Source organism: Physella acuta, unplaced genomic scaffold (genome assembly GCF_028476545.2).
Source record: "Physella acuta isolate Inbredline_101_S28 unplaced genomic scaffold, ASM2847654v3 ptg001456l, whole genome shotgun sequence".
NCBI lineage: Eukaryota > Metazoa > Mollusca > Gastropoda > Physidae > Physella > Physella acuta.
Window position 1 is genome coordinate 353,080 of NW_026732971.1, and position 21,124 is coordinate 374,203.

Here is a 21,124-nt window from a genome sequence, read left to right on the forward strand (position 1 = left end):
ATTAAAAAAGAAACAATACATATCAATATCTAGAATATTGTCTGTATTTGATTTAAGATATTATTTAAATAACATTTTTGAAAATGTTTGAATATTAAATATTAAACGTTGTATCTTTGCTGAAAAGTTAAACTTGCAATAATTCTATAAAAGAAGAAAAAGCTGACATGCCTGATCGCCACGAGAACTTGAACAACCAGAACCCATTTTAGCTGTCAAAAAATAACAATAATAATAATAACCGTTTAATCAAAAACTTTAAAAAAAAACACGGGAGGTGTGGTAGACTGGTAGAAGTTTCGAATGCAAATATGACAGTCTTGAGTTCGGATCCTGGGCTCAAGTAAGTAGGACGTCCATCAGTCCATCCAGCTCTAATAGGCTCTAATAGTGGAACGCTAAGTACCTGTATCATGGACCATAAGTTCGAAATAGTACTTTCCTTTTTTTTACTTTTACAAAAAAATAAAATTTAAAGGTATCATTTTACAACCAATATAATATAAACGAGCCAACGCAAATACGAGTTACACAACAAACGCTATTTATATATATATAATATACATATATATATATATATAAATATATATATATATAAATAAATAAATAAATATATATATATATATATATATATATATATATATATATATATATATATATATATATATATATATATATATATATATATATATATATATATATACAGTTAGGGCGCGTTTTACTTTTACACATTATCTCAATTGAAATCCAAGAACGGAATGCTTTATAGTTTTCACTCTCTTCCTGTTAAGGCACATTGAAAAGAGAATTCGATTCTTCTAAATTAAGTTGTACTTTTGTAATGATTTATTGACCATTCATTGAAAACAAATATATTTTTTTCAATAGCTATACGATTGACAATGGTAACTTGTTTTATATTCAAATTGTAAAGTCTCATCAAAATAAATGAATTGGTATGCTGAAAACGTCTAAACAACATACATTATACTAAAATACTGAATTCCGAACGTCAAAATGTGGTTGCAGTAAAAGATTTGGAGAAATGACATTGTGGGCTACTACAAATGGTTTATATACTATTGGGTTATGCTTTGTTTACAAATTGCCATAGTGATATCGAGCAAGATTAATAAATAGAAACAACCGCGTTGCTATTTTCAAGAAAATCGCTGCATTACAGTACATACTGCAACAGAGCAGTTACTTAGATATTTTACAGCTTTTTGTCTTAAAAGACTTGGCTTTTATACTTGAAAAAATAATATTAACCTTTTATGTGATACAAAAAAGGTATTACTTTTTCTTCATCTGACATTTTATATTTCATGTTTTAGGCCTGCATACCCATTTACCACTGAGTGTGATACGAATGTAATAAGAATAATATCTATATGTTAAATTAATATCAATTTACACAAATAATGTATGTGGAATAATACTTGAATGATCTAAAAAGTGTTAGTAAAACTGTAATGCAATTTGTTTTAAAAAAAGGTTCGGGTTGGTGAGTTGGTCTTTTGAATAATGTAGTCAACTCAGCGCAGCAGGCACTATGGAATTAGGTCAGCGCTGAGTTCAAGGTTATGGCAACAGGCATTGAGTCACGTTTTCCAGGAAAACCAATGATGCCTTCGACTTATTTTTAAGTGTCTGAGTACATTGAGATACCAGTTTTCAGCAGCGGAGGCCAAGTACACCAATTAATAATTCACTAGAAGTCCAAAGATTCTCAAACAATTTATGTGTGTAGTTTATTGTTCTACTAGGCATGCTGCCCAGCTTCGCTTAGGCTTTCAAAAACATTGAGAATTTGAATGCTTAATTAATTCGCCCGAGGGTCGGTCTACGACCTCAGGAGTTATGAAGAGGTTCCTACGTGGACAATTTTTTTCGATTTATAGCTCATATAAGGCGCCGGTCAGTCGAGGTCAGTTTTGGCCCCCTCACCGGCCCCCGTGTTCTGTCGCCCTAAGGCAAGATCCTGCCAAATTTGAAGCGCCTGCGGCGCCGGGAAGTGCCCTATCGGGCACCCGACAACTTTGCTTTATATATTATAGAGATTTGCAAATTGCATAGATAAACAAAGATTTCAATAAAGTTATTAAAGCCTGAAATACTTTAGTATAGAAATGTAATTGTTTGAATAGATTCTAGATCTAGGTAGGGTCTACATCTGTGTAAGTCTAGTTTTTCCGTAGATCTAGATCATCTAGATCTAGATCTAGAATCTCTATATCTAGAATCTCTAGATCTAGATGATCTAGAATATCTAGATCTAGATGATCTAAAATATCTAGATCTAGAATATCTAGATCTAGAATCCTAATAGAATTTTTTTTTTAAAGTTTAGCCCGAGCAAAATAAAACAAATAAATTACCAAGTTTGACTTGGTGTGTCTCGAACCCGCACTACCTGCGTGGTTTAAGTACACTATCATCTCAGCTATTTAGGCACCTTATATACACGGAGAATGAAAGACGTATTTTAAAATCTTAACTTACGCGAATATGCCTATTCTTTCAAATTAATTTTTTTATCCCAAATTAGCCAGTTCCAAACAAAGATTTTATATAAAATAATTAAGTCTTGAAATAGTTTAGTCCTAATATAGAAATTTATTTTTGGATTAGATTTTAGAGTAGTTAGAGTCTAAATCTAGATCTAAGCGTCTACGTCTAGTTATTGCGTAGATTTAGATCTAGTCTAGATCTAGGATCTAGGATCTCTAGATCTAGAATCCAAATAAATAAAATTAATTTTATGAGCTTAGGCCGAAAAAATTGTATTGTATACATTTCATAGTGTACATAGATCTAAATAAAATTTGAATGAAATAGTTCATTTCTTTTTATTCTAAACACGGCAGATGACGTCATTAGTTAATGTATAAACATTAGTGACGTCACAGTTTTATGCGTTCTTTTTCACATCTATAAATGCTTTTCCTGTTGCATAATTAAAATTGTTCTTCTACATTCGAATACGCCTTTATTTTATATTTTTCTTCTTTAAATAAAATTGTGGTTATGCATTTAAAACATCTAGCATATTATTTTCAACAAAAGTCCGTATAAAGTTCTTCATATATCGCTACAGATTCTGATGTGATGTCCGGCGAAAATATTTTGCGGACAGACAGACAGAGAGAGAGAGAAAGAGAGAGAGAGAGAGAGAGAGAGAAGAGCGAACGTGGCCTATTATATATTAGGATAGTTAATTTATAATTATAAGAATTACAAGATTTATTCATTTTGGGTGGGTGGGTTTGGTGTCAAATTGTGTTGCTTAAACATCTTTAATAATTATATTTATGTGTGCTAAAGTTTACCTGAACTATATTCTCGTGAGCTCTATTTATATTTCAACCATTAAATGTATACAGATGTTATGTTCATTATCTTAATTTAAGTGCATTTAAAAGCCTATCATTATTTAATTTTTTTAATGCTTGTTTTATTTTCTACTTAGAGAAACTATGATTTGATACTTAGCTCTGCTAGAACTTTTAATAACACGACAAAATGCGATTTTAAGATAAAAATATTAAAAATTATTAAAACAACAGTAATATCTATTATAAAAAAAATATTACCGATATTTTAGAATCAAAGTATGTGTTATCAAGTGTATAAAATACAGTTATAATTACAATTTTAAGAATTTTAAAGATTAGCTTTTATCGTTTAACTTTTGCACCTATTAATTTGCAATGTGTTGAATTGGATTTAGCATCATTGTTGGATAGTAAGGCCAGAGGGATCTGGTTTTAGATCGATGAAGATCGATATCAATCAATTGTCCCTTGCGAAAATAATTGGCAATGCGCATCTTATTATGTGTCCTTGACATTCTGGAATAGCATAACATGGAGCCAGAGGCCAAGCGACGGCGGGACGGGAGATGCAGACCGCACCGGGTGACACCATTTAGGGGGTGACACCAAGGCGAAAAATTGCAAAAGTACAGAAGAAAAATGTCGAAACATAGAGCTAACTCAAATAATAGACACACCACAAAGAAAATTAATGAATACGTCTTTTTATAATAACATATTTGATGATAGATTGGTCTGTTGAAGAAGTATAAAATTTCAGTCTTGCTATCAATCCATATCCAATGCAGATGCAGAGAATAATAAAATAGAGAAGAAACTAATATGAAAATTTTAGCTTATTTATTTTTTTTAAATGGGTAAACTGAGTGTGTGCTGCTACTGTTGAATGCTAATGCTCCTTTATCTATGAAATTAAGAAAAATGATTTCGAATGACAAAGTGGATTGTGATTTTCAACACAGTAATAGACTCTATAATATTGATCAAATAGAACACCATAGATTTTCAATATCATCATGGCATTTAAACTATACATTCTAAAATAATTTAAATACAAATTACTATTATTATTATTATTATATTGGAGAATTATATTCGTTTTGTAGCCAAAGCGACATCGTGAAACAAATTATAATTTTACTTAAAAAACATGTTAATAGCATAAGTACAACTAATGCTAAGTTTAGGTTTTAAAATAATGCTTTTTATGTGCAACATTTTATACACACATCTCAATGACTCTTTCAAACTAAAATTTTCCTGAAAAAGACAACTCCCGAGAATGTACTGTTTATTGATTACTTATTGATTTGCGTGCAATGGCCCGTGCAAGAGTTCCACCGTACACAGGCTGGGAACAGAGAGAAGCTGCATCGATCAGGTATATGTGTCAAATCTTACATATCATGCAATTATATAGGTTTTTAAAACATTAAATCACAATCTAGCAGATGATTTTGTGCGTGACTATTCATCAATCTTCGTTACATGACTGTTTATTTTTAAATATTCTAACACATTAAAAAAAAATTATACATCGCCCCTTGTATACCAGTGGGGAATAAATTCGTATAACATTTGAGCTAAATGTAAAATTGAATGATCGTTCACCCCCCACCCCCCACCCCCCCCCTGTTATGATTGAATTCACTTCCTGTTGTGGTATTTAGTTTTGTTTTGTTCTTTTACAACGCTATTTCAAAGCTAAATTCGTTATATTGTACCCAGCAGCATGATCGCATTACTACAGCATCGTTCTCTCTACATATGCCGAGTGAAACAGGGAAACTCTACTTCTTCTGCCATTTTTAATCAGTTTTTACATAGTAAACTTTCTAAAAATAGAATAGAATCTCGTAGAAAAAAGAATTGCGAAACTAGTGAACGGCAAACAATATGTGTATAATAGTGCGGAATATTTATACGAAGTATAGAGAAAGTATTGTAATCGTGCAGAAAAAAAATCGAGATTTTTATAATTCTTGCGATTTTACACCTCCCTGAGTCTACTAAACATAGTTTTGTAATTTTGTCCGTATGTCTGTGTGTGTATGTGTGTATCTATGTATGGATGTGTGTCTGTGAACAGGTTAACTTGAGAACCGTTAAAGCTAGGTTGCTGAAATTTCATATATAAGAACTATTTCAAATTTGTAATTCTGTATCATCTTTTCAGAGTTTTCCCGGTAACCGGAATGGAACTTTTTGTACTTTCAATTATTCAAAAGCATATAACTTGAGTACTGTCTCAGGTAGATTCTACTCTATTTTAAAAAGTTCAAGTAATTAAAAATGGATTAAAAATCATGTCTATATCCCGAGTTGCCATCACCCGTAGTGTTATATAAGAATATTCGACAAAGTTTAGGGGAGATTACTCCCGGTTTATTTTTTGCACGATTACAATACTTCCTCTATAACTCGTGTACGAGAAAGTAAAAAGTGTAACCGAATGAATAAATCAAATCAAGGGAGGTAGTTTAAAAAATTTCAAAATGTTTTTAAAAATAATGGTTACATCCCCTCTATTGTTTAACTTGGAAATGATATGGTGTTAAATATCACAATAACTTAACTATTGAACCACACTGTGTTGGTTGAGACACGGCAATGTTTAGAAGCATCTAAAGTCAATTAAAAGAAACACGTATGACAAACTAGACACAAACGTTTATCATGCACAACTAAGCAATATTCTAAAGACAGTGTGAACAGATATAATGCTCTAAATTCTGTTAAAAAAATTAACATAATTTTCAAATGCTATGGAAAAGAACTGTAATTTAAAACTGTAATTCAAATAAAGTTGAAGTGATATCCCCCCAAAAATTCTCATATATAACATTTTTTTAAATTTTATAGTCACGTAGAAAATAGAGCTGCGCACCAAAATGAACGTAAACAAAGTGTGTATAAAAGAGCGGAAAACCATAGTGAAACCATACTTAAATTATTGGTAATCCAGAAAAAGTGCCCTTGTTAAAACGCTACTGGTATTTTATTTCTGTTTTCAGTGCGATAGAGAAAGGCAGATAGACAAAAAGATAGAGAGAAAGAGACAGAGATAGAGAGATAGAGAGATAGAGAGATAGAGAGATAGAGAGATAGAGAGATAGAGAGATAGAGAGATAGAGAGATAGAGATAGAGAGATAGAGAGATAGAGAGATAGAGAGATAGAGAGATACAGAGATACAGACAGACAGACAGACAGACAGACAGACAGACAGACAGACAGACAGACAGACAGACAGACAGACAGACAGACAGACAGACAGACAGACAGACAGACAGACAGACAGACAGACAGAATGACAGACAGACAGACAGACAGACAGACAGACAGACAGACAGACAGACAGACAGACAGACAGACAGACAGACAGACAGACAGACAGACAGACAGACAGACAGACAGACAGACAGACAGACAGACAGACAGACAGACAGACAGACAGACAGACAGACAGACAGACAGACAGACAGACAGACAGACAGACAGACAGACAGACAGACAGACAGACAGACAGACAGACAGACAGACAGACAGACAGACAGACAGACAGACAGACAGACAGACAGACAGACAGACAGACAGACAGACAGACAGACAGACAGACAGACAGACAGACAGACCAGACAGACAGACAGACAGACACACAGACAGACAGACAGACAGACAGACAGACACTCAGACAGACAGACACACAGACACACAGACACACAGACACACAGACAGACAGACAGACAGACACACAGACAGACACACAGACAGACACACAGACAGACAGACACAGACACACATACACACAGACAGACACACAGACAGACACACAGACAGACACACAGACAGACACACAGACACACAGACACACAGACACACAGACACACAGACACACAGACACACAGACACGCGGACACACAGACACACAGACACACAGACACACAGAGAGACAGACGGATGAACGGTCGGTGGTCGGATAAAATTGCAAAATTACGTTTTTTCGACTCAGGGAGGTTTAATACGTCTATTTTTTAAAATTTCTGATGTGATTTTTTGCACGATCACAGTACAAAGCTATAAGCCTGCTAAGTGTACGAGAAACTAAAAACATTGGAGATATAAATCGGTTTACAACACATCTAAACGAACTAAACCGTTATAAAAACAAATTGTCAAACTAAACAAATCCTTTGTATTTAGAGTTCGCCTTTTAGAAATTTTTCCTGTAACCTAGTTTTGTGTCGTCATCAGCTCGAACAAGGACGTGTGTCCTGCGTCAGGTTGGTCTAATTAACGTCTACATTTTCCAGTTGCAGCTGTTGTCACCACTCATCATTATTGGTCATCCAATTATGGTCATTAAAACAACAGCTAACAGTGAGATACCACCACGAGATAATTACCCAGGCACTGTAAATGACCAACTCCCTTAAATTCACATATAACATTACCACATGTTGCTTGTATAACGTACAGCACTTTCCAACCAAACATGGACCTATAATTATTGGACAATTATCGACCAATTATCTAACTACGATGCTGAGATAAGTAGGCCCACATAGTTATTCCGATGATAGCGGCTGTCGCCAATGTAAGAAATGCCTATAAAACACCGCTGTAGCTACTCGGTTTATTGCCTGACAACCAGAAACATTGTTCTATCATAAACAACAAGAAACAAGAAGCTGTAATAGATTGAAATAATTGTGAGGTCAAGGGAACTCACTCTTCTGTATTAGTTATATTTATAATATTGTTATCTTGAGTGATGTCCCTTGGGTACTTCCTTCCGTCCTCTCTGTGTGTTACCATCGTGAGGTAGTTAGACCCAATAAATGTGTTATATACAACCACAGGCTTCTGTCGTCAATCTATTATAACTGGCGACGAAGGATAAACATCTACTAGAAAGAGCACCTAATTACGCAAAAAAGAGGTTTGCTAGAGCTTATTAGCTAATTATTTCTAGAATTATGGCGCTGTATGGCCAAATAAAAGAATTTGATGCGAATGATGAAATCATTCAAGATTACCTAGAGAGGTTAAGCTGTTACCTAGAAGCTAACGACGTGACGATAGAATCCAAAAAGAGAGCTGTTTTGTTAACAGTCATAGGGCCTCAACAATTTAGGCTACTAAAAGACTTATGCGCACCAGCTAGTCTAACAACCAAGAGCTTTAACGAGCTGAGCAAATTGCTAACAGACCACCATGCGCCTACCCCATCAAAGTTTCTATGTCGAGCTAGATTTGACTGTAGGACTCGTCAACCAAACGAGTCAATATTAGAATATGTTGCTGCTTTACGTCATTTAAGTAGATTTTGTGAATTCGGAGACACGCTGTCTGACAGACTATGTGAAAAGTTTGTGACAGGTGTAAACAGCCCTGATATTCAAAGAAAGTTGCTGCTCGAGTCAGATCTAAAATTGGAAAAAGCAATACAACTTGCAATGTCATTCCAGCAGTCATCAGATGCGGCGAGATCTTTAGCACCTTCAGAGATCCATGCAGTAAACAGCAGGTTAGTCAATAAACATCAACCCCATCAGAGCATTCCAACTTATGCTAAACAGCCTGCTCGTTCAAATCCTAGATCTAAATCTAGTAATAATTATCAAAAATGTCATCGATGCAAAGGTCCCCATGCATCTCATCGGTGCAAGTTCAAGTTAGCAACTTGTTATAAGTGCGGTAAGCAAGGTCACATTGCCAAGGCCTGCTTTGCAAAGTCTTCGTCTGTTGCTAAATCTAGCCAGTCAAGACAGTACCGCAACCAAAAGCAGCACTATGGTAACTCTCACCAAGACTACCTAACCCAACCAATGAACCACTCTACCTGTGAAAATGCTCAAACTGATTTGCAGCCGGATTTCAACCTGTTCTCTGTTAAATCAATAAGTCATGCTCCCATCAATGTACCAGTTAATATCAACGGTAAGAGCATCAGCTTCCAACTTGACACTGGAGCATCTCTAACAGTCATCACAAAGAAAGATTTTGACGCTGTCATAGGAGGATCAGTGCCTCTACAGCCATGTCACAAGTGTCTAACAACATACACTGGTGACAATGTTCCGGTGATAGGAGAGTGTATGGTTCATGTAAGTTATAATGGTCAAAGTGTTAAACTTCCTCTTCTTGTGGTTGAAGGAAATGGACCGCCATTACTAGGTAGGAACTGGTTAAGTGATCTTAAGTTAAATTGGGAGAGTATTTGTTCATTGAAGAATGTAAAAGAATCTAGTCTTACTTCACTAGATAAAGTTATATCTGAAAATAAATGTGTTTTTGGTAACTCTGGATTACTAAATGATAGAACAGTGAAGTTAAGCATTAAAGACACAAATCCAAGATACTGCAAAGCTAGAGTTCCACCTTATGCAATGAGGAATAAAATTGAAAATGAGCTAAGTAGATTGGAATCCAATGGCATCATAAAGAAGGTAGACTATTCCGATTGGGCGTCGCCCATTGTGCCAGTGTTAAAGAAGGATGGTTCTATAAGAATTTGTGGAGATTATAAAACTACACTGAATAAGCAAATAGAGCTAAATAGGTACCCTATTCCTAACATTGAGGAAATTTCTTTGAATTTGGCAGGAGGAGACAAATTCACTGAATTAGACTTTAGTCATGCTTACACTCAACTAGAACTGCATCCAGATTCAAAAGTCTATACGACAATAAACACACATAAAGGACTCTACCAATATGAAAGACTATGTTTTGGCATATCATCTAGCCCTGGAATTTTCCAAGCTGTCATGGACAGTATTTTTAAGGATATTCCAAATGTTTGTGTGTACTTTGACAATGTGTACATAACTGGTAAGAATGACACTGAACATCTTAAAACACTTGATAAAGTATTAAAAATTGTTGGTGAAAAAGGTTTAAAGATAAACAAAGATAAATGTCAATTCATGCTGACAGAAATTAGTTTTCTTGGTTATATATTGAGCAAACAAGGCATCAGACCTCAACCTGAGAAAACAAAAGCCTTTAAAGAAGCACCCAAACCTGAAAATACCCAACAACTAAGAGCTTTTTTGGGCTTAATAAATTACTATGCAAAGTTCATAGGAAATCTGTCTGGTAAACTATCACCACTGTACAAGCTGCTTCAGAAAAATGCAACTTGGCACTGGGGTAAACAACAAGATACTGCTTTTAATACAGCAAAAGAGGCTTTGTCTGCTGACACCTTACTAACTCACTATGACCCAGGGAAAAGACTTATATTAACAAGTGATGCTTCACCAGATGGTGTAGGAGCAGTCTTGTCCCACATGGATGAGAAGGGTGACAGACCCATTGCTTTTGCCAGTAGATCTTTGAACCAGGCTGAGAAAAATTATTCTCAGTTAGATAGGGAAGGCTTAGGCATCATTTTTGGTGTTAAGAAATTTCATAAGTTTCTGTTTGGTAGGAAGTTCACCATCTTTACAGATCATAAACCATTGCTAGGTTTATTTGGAGAAAATAAAACCCTACCTGAGCATGCCTCACCAAGAATTCAAAGATGGGCTATCACACTAACTGCATACAATTATGAATTGAAATACAAACCTGGATCTGAGAATAGTGCAGATAGTTTTAGTAGATTACCTTTAAAAAAACCAAAGCCTGAGCTATGTACCAGAAGATGTATTTGTTCTCTTCACTATCATGGATAACTCCAATATAAATGTGAATGATATTAAAAGAGAAACACAAAAAGATGAGTGCTTAATAAAAGTATATGAGTACTGTAAGAATGGTTGGCCTGAAGAGTCTGTGAATGATGACTTAAGGCCATATTAAATAAGAAATAAAAACCCTTTGTGAAGATAATATAAAAGATGGAGAAGATGCAGTCCATTATCAGTTAGAGTTGCCTAAACAAAGTACTTGTAATTTAATAAATGATTATGGTGATATGGCAATTTCAAATGTTTTAAAGAGAATACATTAGTAAGAAGGAATGTGATCATCAAACAACTTTGCTAACAGCATTAGCACTTACAGAAACTAAAAGGATAACATCAAAAGAAGAAAAAGATTTTTGCCATTTAATACACCCACTTCAAATACTGGATCACAGTTGCAAAGTGATATGGTCCAGAATATTACTCATAAACAGTATTTTTGGTTACCAAAAAGCACTATCAGATTACATGAGGAAAATTGATCAATCAAAGAAATCTATGTCAATTAAGGATCTGAATAATAGCATAATACTTTCAGATGCCAATTCAAAAATAGTTCCATTAAATCATGACAAACATTCATTGAAAGAGAATTTGGTGTTAATAAGAATGTGTATCTAAGAAATTATGGGAGAAAGGAAAAATGGATACCAGGTCAAATTGTTCAATGTACAGGACCTGTGCCTTATAAAGTTAAAAATAACTTGTGCAGATAATAAGTGTGAATCTGCCAATCCCACCAAATCTGATCAGTTCACACCAACTCAGTTTGTTCCACAACCAAGTTCTGTTGATATGAGTGAACCAAGTTGTCTGGAGTCAGAAAATGTAAATTCTGGAGTTAATGATTTAAATCCTAGACCTCCTGAGATAGAGAATCCAGATGGTCAGAATCTTGAGTCACCAAATCAGAAGCCACTGAGAAGGTCAAGCAGGACAATCAAAGTCCCAAATAAGTTAGACCTATGATTCTAAAGGTCAAAAGGACTTTGACATCATTGTTTTGTATCTTGATTATGTTGTAGCATATTGTGCATTGTTTGTAAGGATGTAATCTACCATAGTGTTCATGTTACAATATAATTGGTGATTTTTAGGATACTATCAATTGTTCTATTGAGAGATGTGTTATTGTGTTCTAAGGGTAAAGGGATGTAATAGATTGAAATAATTGTGAGGTCAAGGGAACTCACTCTTCTGTATTAGTTATATTTATAATATTGTTATCTTGAGTGATGTCCCTTGGGTACTTCCTTCCGTCCTCTCTGTGTGTTACCATCGTGAGGTAGTTAGACCCAATAAATGTGTTATATACAACCACAGGCTTCTGTCGTCAATCTATTATAGAAGCAACATGAAAACTATCGTAGTCTTACTCGCATTATGCATTGCCTGCTCTCTAGCACAGACTGAAGGTAATATAAATCATGTAATTCATATATATATATATATATATATATATATATATATATATATATATATATCCCTAAATTAAATATGTGTACCTTGTGTTTAGCTTTGCCTGTTTGTATATTTAAATTAGCATAATCTACCTTTTTTACTAGTAACGTTGCTGAAAGTTATATTCACTTGGTCTAAAAATTGTTAATATTCACTTAGAAGAAAAGAGTGTTTTTTAAGTGTTAAATTTGAATACGGAATAGTTCTTAGAATTTTGTATCATATTTTTTACTAAATTTTCATAACTGCTTGCGAAGTTATGAAACGTATGTGGTGTACATGTTGCGCCGCGGGTCGGCTCTTATTTTATATACTTCAAATTTATGATTGGTAAAAATAAAATACCATCCGTCATTTGAACATACTAGAGGAACAGATTGCTCGCGTACTAGTTATATCTCTTATTTTATCGTGTGTACATAGATGGTTCGTGTGAGGTGGACGGCACGGTCTATGCTGAAGGAGAACTGACCCCTGACCCCTGCAACAGGTGCCGTTGCTGGGGAGGTCTGGTCGTCTGCAACAGACGAGGCTGCCCAACAGGTAATTAACCACGTTGATGTTGCACGCACTTTTAAAGCTGTTCATAGAAATACATTCACTTACGTTTTGAAATAACCCGCTTTGTTTTTCTTATCCACGGTCTGGAACAAAATTAATGAAATTTCAGGATATTTAGGAATATCCCATTTAAATAAATATTGTATATAACTTGTTTTAATTTTTATAAATATTGATATTATTCTTTAAAGACAACTGATGTAACGTTTGCATAAAATATACAATATTTATGTCAATTACCTCTATTACTGTGATTAGCTACTGTTCGTCCATGTAGAGATAGTTAAATATAACAGCTGCAAAAAAAAACACAAAAAAAAACAACAACAACAAACAAACATACTATGTAACTGTTTATACCAATTAGCTTGCTCTTGGTTGAACAATGACTATGGGAGCAAAGCCATAAAAAAGAAAAGCAGGCTGAGAGTCAACGGCCGAAATGAAGCAAAATAATTACTTCCAACACTATATTTAAGAACGAAAAAGTAGAAGAAAAGTTTGTACCGATGCTAAAACTGTTTTCTTTATACTTTCTATAGACGGTGAACGAAGACCACTCTCCAAGTAACAACATTATGACCAGTCGTCCAGTTCACTGTCCAGATGAACTGACACCAGATTAAATTAAAACTATTTCTGAAGTCGTCTTTCCTAAATTTAGACTGTCTCGATTGTATTTTATGTTCTAAAACAAAATAAAAACAAACAAAATAAACTTTTTAAACCTCTTTCAAATATTTAGTATCTTGAATGTTTTCTAAAATATTACAGGCTAATTTCGTTTTCTCTGGTAGTTAATCTGATAAGACAACTACAATTAAATAATATTCAATTAAGTATATGTTTAAACTGATTAAATATCACATATTAAATACAGCTACCTCAGATACGCAATACAATATAATAACTTTAAAGATTGTATATAATTTTCTAAAACATTTTTTTTTCATGTTTTTTTAATTTTCACTTTGCTAAAGAAGAAAAAAGGTAAACATAAATGGGTTGTTTAACTTGAGAATAATGTCTTTACGTGCACGCTGGTTTTTCACAGACAACTACTGCCCAATTATCGCAAGGGGCGTCATCAAGGACGAAGCTTCCGCCCCATATAGAACCATACGCGCAGTTGGAATATCCAAGCCAGTTGTCAGGCTGATAAGTCGCAAAAATAGTTGTCTTGACCACCGGGTCAATTTCTTGACCATCGTCCACCCAGACAAACTTCCCCTCCACCTGTATGTCGTTCAGACCAATCCACACGTAGCCTGTGGAGTTGACGATGTATCTGAAGAGATCAAACTTGGCCACAGTTTTGGCCACGAAGAGATGGCCACCCAGACACCGACAGGCGGCTTGAGCGTCTGCGAATTGTTTGTAAGTGTTGAAGTAGGCGGCGTAGGTGGATTCGTTCCCGTAACTGTAGGACCTGAAGATTAGATTTTTTTTTTACATTTTAACACTGTTTACAAATAAACCGGGAGTGATCTCCCTGAAACTTTCTCGAATATTCTAATATAACACTACGGGGGATGGAAACTCGGGACATGAGACAATATTTTTTAATCTATTTTAAATACTTACACTTTTTATAATAGAATAAAATCTCATAGAAAAAAAATTGCACACCAAGTGAACGCCAAATAAATTCGGCATAATATTGCTGAATATTATTAGTACTTTATAAATTCACATGCGTTTTTTTTTTTGAGAAATGGGAAATAGCGTAATTACTACTTCCGGTCAACGGAAAGTACGCAAAGTTTTACAGAACGCAAAGAATTAGATCGTAAACTTACGTGTAAAATTTCATTTATCTATCTTAAATAGTACTCAAGTTATAGGCTTTTGAAAAATTCAAAGTAGAAAAAATTCCACTTCCGGTTATCGGAAATCGCTCAAAAGTTTATACGGATCTACTATTTTGACATAATACTTATATATAAAAAATGTCATTAACCTAGTTGTAACGGTACTCAAGTTATCGTGTTTACACACACACACACAAACAAACAGACACACATACACACAGAAATACGGACAAGATTGCAAAATTATGTTTTTCCGACTCAGAGAAGTGTAACACGTCGAGATTTGCTAAAATCTCGATTTTTTTTTGCACGATTAAAAGACTTTCTCTATACTTCGGATATACGAGAAAGTAAAAAAAAAGATTTTTTTTTTTACGCTAGAAATAGAAAACAAAATAGATCTAAGTTCATGCACGAAATATGTTAACGTTTTCAGAGCATCTGATGTTAAATTTTGAACTTTCTAGCTTAGTACCCATCGCTTACAAACTGAACATATTTTCAGATTATTATACTCTAGAGTTATGAAAGTTTTTAATTTTCGAAAGATTGACGAAGATCAACACAGATTTTTCAGATTATTTTGCTATGGGATTCTTAAATTTATATATTTTTTAAAGGTTGAAAAAGTAGTTTTGTTTTGTTGAGTACATACACATGTTTAAAACTTAGTGTTTATTAAAACGTGTAACTTATCTAGCATAGTTTTAATCCAAACAACAACCAAAATTGAGATCTACGATTTTTGTTACAAATTTCCGACCCACCGGAAATTCTGATAGCTGCCACAACCGTCGCTAAGATAAAGGTCACCTTCTGCAGATGTGGGCGGGCCATCGTCTGCCCGCAGGCCGCCTCCAGGTGTACACATATGTGTCTGGTTGTTGTACATCACACTTCGGCATTGCGTACTGTATCTATACATATACATACATACAGTTTGATTCAAAGGGGAAATAAGATATGCAACACGTTTTTATGATTTAATAAAGTATCAAGATATTTAACAGTTGGGACGTCGTGTTCGAATGGTAGAGCATTTGGCTGCTAGCCCGAAGGTCTCGAGTGCAGATCTCGGTTCGGACTTGTGACGTTAGGACGTCCCTGAGTCCACCCAGCTCTGAAGGACGTCTGATTTACGTCGGGGAAAATAAATGTGGCTGGGCCTAGTGCCGACCACACGATCTTTTCATATCCTGAGGTAAAAAAAAACTTGTCCAATTGGTGACTAAGACTAAAGAGGAACTTTAATTAAACTTTGACGACATTGCTTTGAATAGAGTATCCACATATAAAATAAACTGGGAGTGATCTCCCCTAAACTTTCTCGAATATTCTTTTATAACACTTCGGGGGATGGCAACTCGGGATACAGACATGCTTTTTAATCAATTCTTAATTACTTAAACTTTTTAAAATAGAATAGAATCTAGTTGAAAAAAGAATTGCTTACCAAGTGAACGAAAATAATCTGAGTATAATAATGCAGAATATTATTAGTATTTTATAAATTCACATTCGTTTTTTTTTTTAGAAATCGGAAATAGCGCAAATTACTACTTGCGGTCAACGAAAATTACTCAAAATTCAAAAGAAGGCAAAGAATTTGATCGTATACTTACATATGCAATTTCGTTTATCCTATCTGAAACAATAATCAAATTATCTGCTTTTGAAAAATCAAAAGTAGAATAAGTTCCACTTCCGATTCCCGGAAATCGCTGAAAAGTTGATACAGAACTTCAAATTTGATATAATACTTGTAGATTAAATTTCATCAACCTAGCAGTAACGGTAATCAAGTTATCGTGTTCACAGGCATACATACACAAAAACACAGAGAAATATGGACAGAATTGCAAAGCCCAGTTTTTCCGACACGATTATGCATAGAACACCAAAATTTTGATAAATCTGCATTTAATTTTTTTTCCCGATCAAAATAAGTTCCCTATAATCCGTAAATGATGAAGTACTGAGGTGTAAAACGATGAAAACTGTCAAAATGTCATGTGATTACAATACTTCCTCTATACTCTGTATACGAGAAAGTAAAAATATATAATTGAACATAAAATAAAACAACACATTGGTAGAAGCGTAAGAACAATCGTATGTTGTATACGCTATAAAAAGTGCAATTGATCCAATTAGCCATACTGAATATTTTCTATAAAAACATACTGCTTTGGGGTATAATCTATATATTATTATCGATGAATATTATAGTAACATGGTTATAAATCATTTGATTTTTATCATTAAGAGGAATTATGTATTATTGGAAAAAGGTGTATATCTCCCAAATATATACAATTGATTCTTGACATATTTCAAAGTTTATAAATTCAAAAAATATTTGCCATATTTATATTTTCAATGTACTTCTTTATTTTTTTTTTACATTACTGCACAACAATTACAATATACAGACAATATAAAGCAACTATTGGTACTTTTTAGTTTCTATCCGTAGAAAAGTGTTTCTGATTACTATAAACATAACATCACATCGATATAGATAATTCTCTACGTCGCCCAACCATTCGGGATACCACTACGCAAGCTTTCTAACGCCCCTTTTGCCCCCTCTCCAGGCATGCGCAACAGATCATATCGCTATCACCCCACACCCACCAGTCTGGTGAGCTGTGGTTCACGCCGAATGTTTACAATCGTAGAGCCGGGTTGAATTAGTGACGGCCATTAGGGGCAGATAATGTAGTTTTTAAATGATTTGGAACTAAGGGGAGGTAACAAGTTCTGCTTGATCTGCTTATCTACTTGTACAAGTTAACACATAAAAAAATACAAGTGTGTTGAGTGTGGCTTGAAATGAGACGTCAAGAGCTTACCTGGTCAGACACTTTATTGCACACTCCGTCCTTGTCTTCTCCACCCAGCTGTTACCCAGACGCTCCGGCCCACATCCGGCAACAAGCTTCTTGTGAAATGAGTTTATCGTCATATTCGCCGTTACAGGCCAGAGCGACGTCACCACTGTTGGTATTACAGGAACAAAAAAAATATTATCACCATTCGTATTTGTTATGCATAATTATAATGCTATAACCCGGCATTATTCAACCGTTTTCTAGAGTACATGAGGTTAAAATAATTAAATATCTAAACCTAAAACTCCAACTAAAACAGTTGTTCGTATGTGTAGATTGAATTCATTTACAAAATTAACACACATTGTAATTTCAGCATAATTACAAGTTTAAATTTCTAAAGCAACATATGAATATTTCAGCCAACTAAGATATGCATTTAAGCGTATGTAATTTTCTGGGAAATAATTTGCGCAAAATTTGACCTCATACTTAAAAAAGGCCATACAACATTATGATTCACCGTGGCAGGCGAGTTTCCCTTCATTTGTCTAGTAAATTTAAAAAAAAGACACCATAAAAAAAAACAACAACAGCTGTTATACCGATTACCTGTAATGAATTTAAACATTGTTTGTTTCATATTGCAATCAAGTGTTAATCTGTCTTTAAAATCTCTAGTACTGGTTTATTCCAGAAGTTAGACGTTTGGTTTTATACAGATTCTAAGTAACCAAAGCACAATATAAATATAGTCAACAAAAGAACGATTAAGGTGTAAAAAAAGAAATAAAGTATTGTTAACCAAAGTACAACATCGATCCAGCAAGCGAAATAAATCTTGGCTTAATGGCCCTTAGGCCATAACCTAAGCTGAGTATACATACATTGGGACTAGATTCCATGTAGAGATCAATGACGTGTTAATGATACGTAACTTTGTGTCTACTTGTATTTGGACCAGATACCCTTGTACAGATCAATGGTGTGTAAATGTTACGGGACTTTGTGTCTACATGCAACTATTGACATGTCCAAATAACCTGATATAAAACTGCTGCATTGATTGGGTAATCAAGAAGAAATCTAAGTCTGGAAGTTTTAAATCACCAGACGGGATGTATTTACTCAGTACATAAGTGCCATTACCATATGTTGTAATGTGAACAATGATATATACAAACCTCCTATAGCTTTCAATATTCACCTTGCTCCTTATTTTGCCCACCGATTCTTTGTTTTTTGCCTCATTTTTTTTTTCAGAGTGTGTAAGGCTTTTTTTTTCTGCCTAATATGCTATTTGATTACAATTTTCAGCATCGCTGTGTGATGATTAATACAGATATTCTTTGAAGAGGAATAAATACTTGTGAAGACTACTCCATGTTTGAAATAACGTAAACCTTACGAGGTCGAATTCTCGTACTTTGCACACAAAAAAAGGATTTATGTCACTTCAACTAATTACACCGCAATGCACTTTTTGGATATTGATTATTGTAATGCATTGGTGTAATCGGTTTTGTATTTCTTGCCCAGGAAAAAATGGTTAAGGCTGTGTGTGTATAGGGGTGGAGGAGTGGTGCCTCTGCCATTGTTTCAACTTAGAGAAGACAAACAGTACTGTATTGTAAAGGGACGCAACAAGAACATATAAATAACAAAGGGAGTTAAATCTGTGCCGCCTCGAGAGAGAAAAAAAGAGGGTTGGGTGAATGGAAAAAATAAAGTAGGGCATGAAAGTTAAATAACTCTTTTGTTACACAAATTCTAAATCTTAAAAAAAAGATAAAATGTCCACTTTGTGGATTATTCTCTGTGAATGGTTAACGACCAATTTTTTTTTTACATTATATTGCTAGGTCTTAAATACACACTGCACGTCTTTTCCAATTCACATATTAAAGTCTTTAACTTAAATGAACATGTTACATGTGTCCCCTATGTTGATATAACGAAGTTTTACGCCGGCAGTTGTGACATAAAAGGCTATTTACCAATTTTCTGGGAGAAGAAAACTAAATAATCAATTTATTTCATTGTTTGTGGTATTCCATTGTTTAATATATACTAGCTGCATACCCGTGCTCCGCCACGGGGAATCTTTTTAAATGTACCAAGTATGGAACATAATAAAACTAAACACAATCGCAAAAGAAAACACAAACACATTAGAAAAAACAACGCAAAAACAAACACAACAAGCACAATAGAAAACACATACACAACGCCAACACAAACACAAAAGAAAACACAAACACAATGCAAGCACATACAAAAACACAATCCCATAGCGCTCACAGGAAAGCCTATCGTGCAAAATAGAACCCTGGCGGGCGCCAGCGAATTCGTCTGATTCAATTTAGTGAACGACTATAAAAAACCCAGCTTGTCCGCAATTTGAAAGTTCAAACTAAACATATGGGACATTTAGTAGTGGCTTCTGAACTGTTATTGATTACAAATAATAATTAGTAATCAGTACGTTTAGTGTATACAATATTGCACTTTATCAATCCATGCTAATTATATTAGTGCATTATGCTATTTATATTTGTATTATATTAATGCAGATTTTGCATTCAAATTTTTTTTATTAGCGTGAGCTGAATTTATTTAAAAATTACCTCCCCTTTGCATAACGATTGAAATATTATATTAATTAGTTTTTCGACACTACTGTTATGAAAATGTATCAACTTTTTCCAGGAATCTAAAGGAAAATTATATTTGACATTGATCCATTTAATGTTTTAGCAATGTGCGTGTGTATAATATTTTTTTTGCGTTATTCAAAAGTTTAAAACTGTGGCAACTATAAAATAAAACAAATAAATTAAATTATATAAACAAACCCTACTCTATTATCTATGGAAATAAGAAAAAGCTATGCGATATGCTTTTCAGCTTGTAGATGATCTATTAGATTTTATCTCAAGTGAATCCATTATGGGAAAACCAACGGCTGCTGATTTAAAGCTCGGCTTAGCAACGGCACCTGTTTTATTTGCTGCACAAGAGTTTCCTGAGTTACATCCCATGATAATGAGGAGGTTCTCTCAAGTTGGGGATGTTGAGCAGGCTAGAGAATTTGTTGCTAAGAGTGATGGCGTGGAACAGACCAAGTTGCTTGCTCTTCACCAGAGCCGTGAAGCTGTAAATATGTTAAAAGACTTTGCTCCGTATGACGCCCAGAGAGCCCTTATTAAGCTTGCCCAAATTCTGCTGGACAGAAAAAGTTAATGATAAAAATCTGTAGGATATATTTTAGTAGCTATTAGCTTAATCTTTTTAAATTTATTCAATTTCATTTGAAAGTTTGTGTAAATTTTGATTTAAAAAACAGAGGTAACTAAGGTGTACATGTGACATTCATTTCAACATCAAAATATTGCACAATTTATATTGACATAATTAAATAGT

At 34.2% G+C, this 21,124-nt stretch overlaps 1 protein-coding gene and 1 long non-coding RNA gene across 2 annotated transcripts; one reads left to right on the top strand and one right to left on the bottom strand.

The window, feature by feature from the left end:
- The first annotated feature begins 12,379 nt into the window (after window positions 1-12,379).
- Window positions 12,380-13,750, top strand: LOC131928023 (uncharacterized). The gene is made up of 3 exons (XR_009383727.1): window positions 12,380-12,449; window positions 12,919-13,038; window positions 13,599-13,750. It is a non-coding gene; the product is annotated as an uncharacterized LOC131928023 (long non-coding RNA).
- Window positions 13,751-14,085: 335 nt separating this feature from the next.
- LOC131928035 (perlucin-like) lies at window positions 14,086-17,835 on the bottom strand. The gene is made up of 2 exons (XM_059283932.1): window positions 17,723-17,835; window positions 14,086-14,485 (listed from the first exon to the last, which is right to left on the bottom strand). Exons 1-2 carry the CDS (start codon window positions 17,833-17,835, stop codon window positions 14,086-14,088), a joined length of 513 nt encoding a protein of 170 aa, XP_059139915.1.
- Window positions 17,836-21,124: the final 3,289 nt, after the last annotated feature.

What these genes read in the sequence shown, in the direction of transcription:
- LOC131928035 (XM_059283932.1), bottom strand. Translation starts at nt 17,835, where the DNA reads ATGACGATAAACTCATTTCACAAGAAGCTTGTTGCCGGATGTGGGCCG. An exon ending in GCAATAAAGTGTCTGACCAG is followed by an intron (nt 14,486 to 17,722) that starts GTAAGCTCTTGA and finishes TCTAATCTTCAG; the next exon opens with GTCCTACAGTTACGGGAACG.